The 11892-nt window shown below is 38.7% G+C and overlaps 1 protein-coding gene across 1 annotated transcript in view; it reads left to right on the top strand.

Annotated features, from left to right (window-relative positions):
• PEPD (peptidase D) overlaps nucleotides 1-11892 on the top strand; it is a gene marked incomplete at both ends in the record, with an annotated part of 93517 nt that overhangs the window by 21046 nt on the left and 60579 nt on the right. The window contains one exon of the mRNA XM_010016841.1: nucleotides 5048-5092. Within this exon, the coding sequence (XP_010015143.1) occupies nucleotides 5048-5092 (45 nt within the window). The remainder of the gene's footprint in view (nucleotides 1-5047; nucleotides 5093-11892) is intronic.

Consider the following 11892-nt stretch of genomic DNA (forward strand, 5'->3'; position numbering starts at 1 on the left):
CTCTCCTAGGTCAAATATTTCCTCTATTTTTCATAGAGTCACAGACTGGTTTGGGTTGGAAGGGGCCTTAAAGCTCATCTAGTTCCAACCCCCTGCCGTGGGCAGGGACACCTTCCACTAGCCCAGGTTGCTCAAAGTCCCGTCCAACCTGGCCTATTTCAATGTATTTTGGATGCACTTGTTTCTTCTGAGAGGACTAAACCCATGGAGTTTGTACCAAGCAATGTGCCCCTTCAAACTGCAATCCCTCCCATCTGTCTGTACCTGCAAGTTATCAGCTCTCTCTGTCCTCTGCCCTGGCTATGATGCTGTATCTTATTCCTGGGTTCTTGTTTGTTTCCATTTTCTGGCTACCTGGCCAAGATGTATTTGCTTGCTAGGGCCCCTTTGTGTTCCTCCTGCTCCCATTTGTCTTTTTTGTCCTAGACTGACTTGTCCTGGTGTGTTTCTATGTTTGGGATTTTTTGTTTGTGATGGATAATAGGAGAAATAATGTATCATTTCCGGAAAAAGCTGAATCTTGCTGCCTTTGCAGGCAGTTCATCTGCTCCTTTCACAAGTTGCCTTTTTCTTTCTCTAATGATATTGCTTCTTTGCCTTAACTTTTTGAACCTTTTGAACTTCTTCTGGAATATAATTACCTAAACTATTGGATTAATTTTTCCACTGTAATAAGTAGCCATTTGAGACAAAATGACTACTGTGGTAATGGGTTATTTCTATGATCACCCTGAAGATCAACCCTAACTTATTTTTGTGCTGGTAGCAGTGATCAAACTTGATTTTATGCTGAGAGCCCTTAATAGTGAAATATATCATGTTTTTCATCAGTTTATGTATAGTTCTTTCATACAGAATCACAGACTGGTTTGGATTGGAGGGATATTAAAGCTCACCCAGTTCCAACCCCCTGCCATGGACAAGGACACCTTCCACTAGAGCAGGTTGCTCCAAGCCCCTCTGTCCAGCCGGGCCTTGAACACTGCCAGGGATGGGCCAGCCACAGCTTCTCTGGGCACCTTGTGCCAGCACTTCAGCACCCTCACAGGGAAGAACTTCTGCCTAATGTCTCATCTAAATCTTCCCTCTGTCAACAACGTATCTTGTTAGTACAGGAAAAAAACCTTGCATGTTGCTGCTATCTGTGAAATGGACAATGGTGGTGCTTGGGAAGTTGTCCTGCTCAGCAGTGGGTACTGCTGTTGTCCCAGGAGCAGCCTGGGACAGGGACTTCAGACAGGAGAGCTGAACGATTGATTGCTAATGCTGTTCCTGGTAGCTCCCCTCAGGTCAGCTTTGTTTACAGCTCTTACAAATCCTACAGAAGTGACTTGCTGTTGTTTACTTGAGGTGGCTTAAGTCTAGAAGGCAGATTTCTGAAGCAGTGCTAATACATTTTTTCTAGGCATACATATTTGCATTTGCTAACAAAGGCTAGTTCTGTGGCTGGTGGGTTTTTGGTTTTTCTAATTCATGGACCCATTTTTCAGACTGGAAAATGAACAGCAATTTTTTAGATGCAATTGTGTGCCAGTTATGTGGCACTTGTGAAAATACTTAGAAGTGATGTGACTCACCATACAGAATATGGATTTTGAACCATGGATAAACAGTAATGTACCATATACTTTAAACCACTGTTGAGTAAATCTTTGCTTGCTGTGTTGTTTGGTTTTGTTAGTTTCGTTTTTGTTTGGGTTTTTTTTTTTCATCCTCAGAATCAATTGATGGAAATGATGGATAGTTTAAGCAATTGTACCTAAATGTTTACAGTTTTTCAGTGAATTCCTTTCCACTTGTTGAGCGTGACAGTGTAAACTGTCTCAAATGCCTCTTCCCTATTGCGTAGTGAGGTCAGTTGCTAGGAGAAAGACTCTCCGTGCTGAAGAAGAGTAGAAAATTCTAACATTGTGTTTGAATATGTTTTAGATTTTTCTCACCATATACACACAAAGTATGTTCATTAAAGTGACAAAATAGGATCGCTCTTTACACTGTTATACGGTAAGTGCAGATGTGTAGCTTTTTTTTTGTTTTAAATTAATGAAATTGTCTTGCAACTAAAAGGACAACTGAGTATGAAATCAGTTTGGACATGCTTTTCAGTGTAGCATTTCTTAGTTCTGTGTTGATTAAATTGGAGCATTAATATGTTACAGGTTGCAACTGTAGCAAAAGGTCAATTTGTTTTCTTCCTCAAGACCACATCTCATCATCTAAGTGTTGTCTATTTGCACATTGCAGAAACATGTAGAATTGGATTGCTCTACATGATCCCCTTAACCTTCGGGCAGTACATGTTTTTTAAGACTAAGTTGATTATTGTCTAGCAGGATCAAAATTCTGCTAGAAGGACATGGTAGGGTGATTTTATGTAGGACTTTGTGCACAAATTGTGTGCATTAAACACCACTGTGTACTCGTGTTGTTGATGACAAGCTCTTCCCCTTGAGCTTTATATTTAACCCATAACTTTTAGGATGTAGTTTGTTTAGCTGTCTTGTTCGTAAGTGAAGTGAAGCATAATTTGAGTCATTAGCTTTAGAAGTCTGGCAGTCATAAACAGGTTGTCCTGTGGCCACTCAGACAGGACCCACAGCTATTATGAGCTAAGCAAAGTTGAGACAACTCAATCCTTAATCGTTGAGTTCCCTGAAAAAGCTGCATACAATAGATCAGGTTCTATTCGAAGTCTGAATTGATGCTGTGTCCCAGAGGTCTAAAATCTTGTTTAGTACTTGCCATCATATCAAAAAGTCTGTCTTTCAGGAGAGAGAGAAAACTATTGTGTGACTGATGACCTCCTGCCTCGTTACTCCTACCCTGCACCCTCTCATTCCAATCCTACTTGCATTCTGTGTGTTTAATTTGCTTCCATAATTTACAGCAACTGTAGTTTTAAGGAGCTGCCACATAGTAGACGGTTCCAGCCAGCAACTGAAACTTGCATTTCTGGAAGCACAAAGACAGCTCAAGAAGAGCCTTTTGGACCAGGAGAGGAAAAATCCAGGGACGGGGACAGAGATGGTACATCTCTTGGCTGAAATTGCCTTTCTAGAAGAGCATTATTCAACTTGTCACAAGGCTATGCTGGTGTACAGGCTTTTCCCTTGTATTTATTTAATGCTCAGATGAGAGACAATCTTCTGTTGTGAGGTTCGTGTTTGTTCATTTGGTTTGCTTTTGGTTTCATCCGTTTGTGCTTAAAGTGAGTGTGTCAGGTTCTCAAGAGACGTGAATTTTCAGAGCCTCAGTCAGCTGCCTTATTTACTTGCCCTTCCTGCCCTTTATTTTCTTTTGTTACTTCATAATAACCATAGCTTATGCTTGTCATATTTGCATAGAGCTGGTGTTGGAGCTTTCTGCAGTGCTGCAGTGTCTCCTTACACTTTCCTTCATTGATCTGTTTTCTGTCTGACATACTGATGACAATTATTGAATGTCCTCGTATCGTTGCAGCTCCAGCTTAATTCTTCTGTATCTTGTTTTTCTGTGGTGGTGTCAGTTGATATGCTTTCCAGCCAAACAAGGAGCTCGGGCTTTTGGTTTTTTTAGGATTTGTATAGATTGATTACACTCTATCATTGTTATATTTTCTTCTGTATGAATTTGTGTTTAATGGGCTCTTCCATCCCAGAATTATTTCTGCATTATTGTACATAGGTAATAGTTGCTGGGATGGTGGTGATTAAATTGAAAAAATGCCTTTTTTCTCTGGTTTTATGAGACTTTCTTGTTTCCAAGTGACTAACATTATTCTATAATGATGCATTGTTCTGTGACTTGTGGCTTTTTGTATTGTGTTGCTTTTCCAGTGGTTTCTAACTAATACCCATAATACTGAATACCATACAACTTGTCCTTGTTGAATGTCAAGAGAAGTTGTTGTTTTCTCCCCTGGAGTAGTGACACAAAGCTATTAACCTTTACCTTGTTAGGATTTTATAGGTTTATAAGCATGTGTTTTTGAAAAACAGAAACATAGGGGGTTTTTTTCCTGCTATCTGAGGATGCAGGAAGACCCTGGTACAATTAGAAGTGACTTCTAAACAATTTTTTTTTAATTGGATTTGTGCTTTAGTTGGTCCCTTCTGAGGTGTAAAGAATGGTTAATAACCTGGAATAGATTAATTTTTCCTTCAAAAATTTGGGAAAATGAATTGTTGCCTTATAACATTCTTCTGAAGATCTGTTAGGAGCCTTGGAGCATTTTAATTGTCTTAAATGCCCTAACTGAAGAGCCAACAGTCAGACAAAAATATCTGTGGTGCAGAACATTCCTTGGGCATTTAAATTGTAAGCTACTTAATTACTCAGCTTCTTACTCTACTGGCCACTGTAATGTTATTGCTTAGAGAGCCTCAAACTAGTTCCAAGAATACTAATGCATTACCATGAATTGCTAATGCAGAAAATAAACAGAAAAATAGTTCAGTGTTTGAGGCCAGCGTGAGATGGAAACCTGTGCTTTACCTCTTCTCTAGGTCAAAAAAGGCAAGGAGATATTGTTTTCATAGTCCTCTAAGCAAGCTTGTTTATCACGTGCCATGTTCTGTGCACAGAAAAATGGGAAAGCATAAAACAAAGGGTGAAATTAGCAATACACTGTGTTTAATTTCACTGAAGTGTTTTTAAGGAGCAAAGTTAAAATCACAGAACACTTTGGAAGGGTCCTTTGGAGGTCAGTCTGGTTCAACCCACACTCACAGCAGTGAAGTGATAACATTTCATCTGTGTAAAATGCTGTGTTTAATGACTGTCCCCTGAACATACTGTTACTCTGGTTTCTCCACATTTGTAAAATTACGTATCTGGTTTAGTCTCATGTATTTCAGAATTAAATGCTTGCACAATGAAGACGAGTGTGTGCGTTCTCCTCACTGGGATCTGAACTGATCTGTAATTAATCGCAATACAGTATTTGCTTTCACAAGTTTTCAAGTCCCCAGAGAAGACACAGTTAAAAAAAAAAAAAAAAAGTAATCTATGCTGTTGTGTGACTGTTTTTTTAATATTTGTGTGTTGCTTTTTTTTTTTTTTAATATAGATTTAATGTGAACAACAAAATCCTTCATCCTGAAATTGCAGAATGGTGAGTATCATAAAATCTTTGAGTACTCTTGAACATGCTTGCCTTAGAATAAGGGGTAACAATTTCAAAGTTAAACAGGGGAAGTTCAGGTTTGATGTAAGGAAGCAGCTCTTTACTGTGGGGGTGGTGAGGCTCTGGAACAGGTTGCCCAAAGAGAAGTGGTGAATGCTCCATCCCTGGCAGTGTTCAAGGCCAGGTTGAACAGAGCCTTGGGTGATGTGGTTTAGTGTGAGGTGTCCCTTCCCGTGGCAGGGGGGTTGGAACTAGATGATCTTAAGGTCCTTTCCAACCCAAACTGTTCTATGATTTATTGCTTCAGACAGCAATTCCTCAGCAGAAGCATCCTACTTTGTAAGTTTTAGTTTTAAGTTGATTTCACCTTGTAGGGTGGAAATAATGCACAAAAGTAAAAACAGGGCTAGGTAAAAACATTGAAAAGTGAAGAATTTATGGGTCGTTCCTTAAGCATTGTGTCTGGATATAGATTTTTATAGGATGTGTGAGGAGTTAAGTCACATTTGTGTAAATGTGAATTTGTATGAATAAGAAAAGAATGAGGATAGTTCATATTCTAGAACCAAAAATCAAAGGTAGATCAAAACTGTCTGAACAGGTAATATTTAATAAGGTGTTATTACTTCTCTAGCATTTATTTTAAAAGCATTAGTTTTGTTGAATTACTATTCATGTAGCTATACTTTGTAATTCTAGGGAAATTCTGCTGTAGCCTATCTAGAATACACAAAATTAGAGAGTGTGACAAAGTGTAGTAGAAGCTTACAAAGCTGCTGCATTTTACCGGTTTTCCTATTCTGGTCAGCATTGCTGACTTTGTCCTCGGGATTGTTCTGTAACTAGGGCTTTCTAGTTTTCCATTTAGGAAATTAACTGAAGAAACAATACAGTAGATTTTTGTTAATGAATTAGGTTTTTATCTAAGCTTTTTCAGTGTATTAATCTAGAAATGGGGAAGCAAATCCTCAGTTAAGACAGATAAAATCTTAAAATACAAACAGGAAAGTATACACTCTGACTACACTGTTGTAGCTTATTGTAATATATGTTACTACGTATTATTCTTTTTAATGTTTATTATTAGCACATATGCTGAGAACAATCTGCTGTTTTCCTTTATGTCTAATTGCCAGCTGGAAAACTGCAGAGACGTTGTTTTGAACATCAGTGTCATTTCAGAATATGTAGAATTTTTAGTACGTCACATTTCTGTTGTTATAGCCGTTTGTCATTGCTTGACATGAGACAGAAATGCTGTAAAAGAGAAGTGGGAAGAGGTGAAACTTTGCTTAGACATTGTTGCATTATTGAGTCATGGGTGGGCCTGGAGATGTGTAGTAGTGGTACTCATTGCTTGCAAATCCTGCTGATGGGTGAAAGGGGGAAGGTCAGTGCTGCTTTGTAACACGGAAAGCTCAGGGTGCCAATTTTTAAATCTCACCTATTCTGTCCTAGAATTTTGACCTTCCTTTTCTAAAACAAAGAAGTTAGCATACAGAAGTGATTTCTGAATTTATCACATATAAGTGATTTCTGAATTTAAGAGTTAAGAGCCTTTGAGGTGCAAAGTCCTGGGTAATGCAGACAGAATACAAGATTGGAAGTTGATGTGTAGGGATGTGCTTTTCAGATGCACAGATTAGCCAAATTTAGGTAAAGGAAAAGCTTGACAAAACCTGATTTGTTGGGTTTTGGTTTTGTGGTTTTTTTTTTTTTTTTTTTTTGGTATCATTAGGGTTTAATTAGTCAAGCTCCTGTTACAGATATTGATAGGGAAGATCTAGAAATGTTCACAGATGCTCCAAGAGCCCTGATGCCATGTTACAATGGCATACAAAAATAACAGCAAGAGTAAGTCAAGTTAGAAGCTCTTCATAAAGTCTTATTTTCTTCCTGAGGTGGCTGCTACTGAGCTCTAATTGGTTGATATGGTGTAGGGCACAGTGTGGGGTTTTTTGTTGTTTAAGACTTAGGAACTTTCAGTCTTTGACACTTCATTATCATGTGCCCAGCAGCCAGTGGAGGATTCTCCTAGTGACCTGACAAGCTGTTTGAGGATGGAGGAGGGACCTACATCTTCATCTTTAACCTGACAGTGTCGTTTTTGTGTTCCTCTTGTTTGTTTGCCTTTTTTTGCTCTTGTTAGGAGGGAAAGACAAGGGACAAGAAAGGTGACCTGAAGAGGGCCTGGTCTAACTTCCAAACTTTGATCTGTAGATATAGCAGCACTACAGGGAGAGAGGTGACAGTTTTAGCTGCTGAAGGCTTTGGATTAGGGTCACAAGTTTATTCCCAAGTTAGCTTTCATTCTAGTTTCATCCACCTTACCAAGGTGTCACCTGATAAACTTTTCTGCTCTGTGTTTTGGGTTAATGGGATTGTTAGATCTTCTTTGGGAAGCTTAGGTTTGGGGAAACATGACGTCCATGCCCTGAGATTGTACTGGGATAGATAGAGCATTGAGGCAGTAGAAAGGCAGCACCTGGAGCTGTTCATTTTGGTGTAAAGAGAATCTGTTCTGTGACTTGTGAGTGCCAGCCTGGAATTCTGATTTTGTTCTCCCTGTGATCTCACCTGGCTTTCCCTCCACCTGACTCCCAAGGAAGCGGAGTTCTAAGTGGAGCCAAAGTTCATATTTGCATTCAAAAGTGTTTTAAAAGGTTTTATTGGGTTTGGTGGATTTCATTTTAAGTCGCAAGTATGTTGCAGACAGTTTTTAGGATTTAAGTGTCTGGTGAAATCACTATGTGAATGACAGGTTATGTGTATTAAAACTTCCTAAAGTAGAAATTTCCTTGGAATATTATGTTATTAACCAGGAAGCTTTCTTTAGAAAGCAATAATATTTTTAGAATTAAGAATACTTTACTTCTAGGAAGATTAATTTTTTGGGGGGTTATATTCTAGGGTAGAAAATTACTTCATTTAAATCATAGGCTTGCATAGATGCATATAATTTCAAATTCAACAAGCTCTGAACTACTCTGCTTTACATGATACTTGTCAGAAAAACTCCGATCTATACCACGTTGTCAAAGCTGCCAACAAGAAGTGAAATGACTGAGCTCTCTGAACCAGCCAGGGAGAACTATGAGCTACAGAAGGCAATTCTAGTATTATAGATTCTTCTAATAAAATGCAGAGAAAATGGTTCAATACTGACAAGGGGCGGTTTGTGATGAAGGATCTGTTGCCTCCCTTGCTTATTCATCCTTTTTCAAGATCTCAACATTTTCTGACTTGCTATGAAACTTAAGTATAAACCAAAAGGATTTGACCTTAGACAGGACTGCAGCAGTTTGCATAGGGTGTTTGCACGTTTTTTTTTAATTGAGTGAATGTGTTTACAAACACATTTAAACACTTAAACTGTAAATTTCAGGGGCCCCATTTCACATCTGATACTGAATGTGTACTCTTTAAGTATTGATTTCACCATTTTGAAAAGAAAATGTCGTATAACAGAAGACAAACTCCAAACTTAAGCAAATTATGTCCCTAGTAGTCAGAAGGAATTATTTTTACACTAGCACTTAGAAAAATGGCCTTGTTACTTTAGGATACCAACGTCTCTTTACCATACTTGTGGTGGTGCTAGAAAATGATGTACAGCTTGTTTTCTGCTTGTATATACTGTATTTTCCTGTAACCCCAATGAAAATGGGATTTGATAGTTCTGTGTGGAAGATTTCGTATATTCTGTATTTTATATTACTTTCATGGAAAGCTAGATTGTTTCTTCTGGGAAAGTAATCTGTATCTTAATGTCTTAAGGCTGCATATATACTCTTTGTGGTTTTAGAGGTTTTTCTTATCTATGTTGTAAAGCTTAACATCTTTTTGAACTGTTTCAAGGTGAACTTCCGTGTTTGGTGTTCATGCAACTGACTTTCAGAATTGTACTGCAATGCCTTTCCTTTGCATGCATGCATTACTATCTTTACTGGCCTCGATGCTAATTCAGTTAGCAAGTGAAAGCTTGCCGAAGAGCATAAATATGTCAACTATGGTAGAGAAACATCTATAAATAAAATGTGGAAAGGTAACAGCAGGGGTGAAAAAGGGTGAAGACAAGGCAGGACTGTGGAGTCTGTCTACATGGGCAGCATCTGTATTTACTAAGTGGTCTGTAAACATAGTATTTCCAGAAGGATAAGGAAGAACAGATGTACCCAGATGTTTTCCGTGCATGGCACAGAAAGCAGCCATTAAAGTTGCACGCATATGCTGAAAACAGCAAAAGAAGACATCTGATAAACACTGAGCTGGTAACTGGGAACAGATACTTCTGGCAGTATGGTATGATCAGGACTGAATGCACATAGAGAATCAAAGAGCTGTGTATCTTTAAGGAAAGCACTGGTTTAGGGAAATATAGTTGAGTTATGCAAGTTTCAGCCTCATAATTTTCTTGAATTCTGTATGCTTTTGACCATTTGATCAGTGGAAAATAGGTTGTGCATGAAATTTGGTATCCAGCCACTTAAAATGCCCAAACTTAATTTCAGGACTGAATCATACTTTGTATTAAAATTTCTTTCTTTTGTTGGATGACTGACATGCATGAAAAGACCACCTGCTCATATGAACAAGTGCAAATAAAAGCACAAATATATGCAAAAGAGGAGAGTGAGGAAGAAGGAATATTTAGTGAAATGCAGGGGAAGGGAAGTTAGAAGTTACGGATCAACCCTGACAGTAGGAGGCTTGTGCTTCTATTTTAATTTGATTGCACCTAGTGTCTTGCCTGTTAATCCAAGAACTGCATTACATGCTGAATCTGTACATTTTTGCAGTTGCGTTAGCTGGAGCCTGTAAATGGTGTATTCCCATCAAAATATTAATGAATGCATGCAGAGTAACTGCTCCAAGAGCCATTTTTAATAGAACCTTGAAGTTCACATTCATAAACAAAGGTGGGACTTTCTTCCTAGCCTTATCTCGGGAGTGGGGGGAAAACATCATGAGAACTGTGGACCACTCATCACCCGCAAGATTGCTCTGCAGCGCTAACCACAGTGCTTTGACTACCAATGCTTTAAACCTGGCTTGAGAGAATGTTACTTTTTATGCAGTGAGATGGTGCTGAAATACATGCCCTTCCGCTACTCAAGTATGCTGATGGGAATTCCATCAACAGTACCAGTGCAGACAACATAGGAGCCCAGTGACATTTTCTTTTCGGTGTCTAGCGGAGCGTGAAGTTGATCATGTTCCCTGCCCAATTGTACATCCTTCCTCTCTTCCCTGTTAATGGTTGCGTAGTGGGTTTTGTTGGTCTCAGAATAAGCAAACATTTTCTGTAAAATGTTTCAGTGCTTGACCTTGTGTAAATGAAGGTGATGCATTGCATAAAGAGTCTGTCTGAGGCTGAGCATGAATTCGTATATGCAAAAAGATACCTTTAGATCAAGGTATGATCTAAAATACCTTGACGCTGAAGCCTTATGACCTAGTCCAGTAAAGTAGGTTCTAATTCTGTTTACACTTGCTGTTGAGCAGTTACAAATATGTATTACTAGCAGATCCCAGTAAAAAATCAGATAACTGAATTTTGAAACAACCTATTTTTCAGGCACTTGCAGGTCAGGGATATGTACTGTATATTGAAAGTAATATAAAGGCACATCAAACAAGTATTAAATTATCCTGCCTGCACATGCAATCTTCCGAAGAATGGGATTAAATAAATACGTATAAGCCTTTGCTACCTCATTCTAACATTAACAGATTTGAGGTGCTGTTCTTTATGTCTTGGCTGAAAGGCAGAACCGAAAGTCTGTTTCCTCACCCATGGTGCACAGATTATACCATCCTGGTGCAGTTTTTTCACCTCAGTGTGCATTTTAAAACCTTGTACTTCTCAATATGCATAATGATTGTTTTGTGACGTATTCCAATTAACTAAGAATGTCAAGTCAGTTCCCCTCTATTGTGTTTCTGATTTTGATTGATATTGGCATTTTTACAAAGGTACCTTTACTCTTGCCAGAGAAGTTGTGTTTGCAGGGGAGGGGCTGTGCCGCATAGTGATGCGATCACTGTCTGTGGGAAATGCTCTTATCACACATCAGAGGCGCTGGTTGCTGAGAAGCCTGTTACTGGATTCATTAAAACAAACTACAGGAGCAGAGATACAGTAAATAGTTTTTTGCAGCAGTGTGAGTAGAAGCATGTTACAATGAAAAAGGGGTGTCTTGGTGGCAGTTTCAAAATATAACAGTTATGGTACTTTGTAACTACTGTAAGCTCTGGAGTGGAGCTGGAAAATACAATTCAAATATTTTCATGCAATTCAATAGATGTAGTTTTGTTCTTTGTAAGCAGTTAAGTATGTACTGCATGGCTGCCTTTGAGCCGAGCATGAGAAGTATTAGGAAATCAGTATGTGTAGCAGTGGAGAGAGTAGGTGATTTTTAATAGAAGGTATGGAACTGTCTCTGCTTCCCCCTTCATGCCACACTAAATAGCTGCTTTTATTTGAAATACGTGGTAGAAAGTGATACAAGTAGATAAGAGTGTAATGTTAGTTTTCTTGAGATGAGTTCAGAAGAGAGTATCAAGGCTCATAAATAGACACAAATTCAGCATCTCATAAGGCATGGAGAACAGGATGGGCTTTTGAGGGGGTTGGGTTGGGTTGTATTTTTCCTCCAGAAGCATATGAAAGAGAATGGACATCGTGGCTGTAATTACTGCTGCTGTGGTTTCTGAATTTCTTCTTTTGTTTTTTCTAATACCAAACAGGTATTGCATTTCTTCATTACCATCAACCTTCTCTCCCT

This window comes from Nestor notabilis, unplaced genomic scaffold (genome assembly GCF_000696875.1).
Source record: "Nestor notabilis isolate BGI_N333 unplaced genomic scaffold, ASM69687v1 scaffold11836, whole genome shotgun sequence".
Lineage (NCBI taxonomy): Eukaryota > Metazoa > Chordata > Aves > Psittaciformes > Psittacidae > Nestor > Nestor notabilis.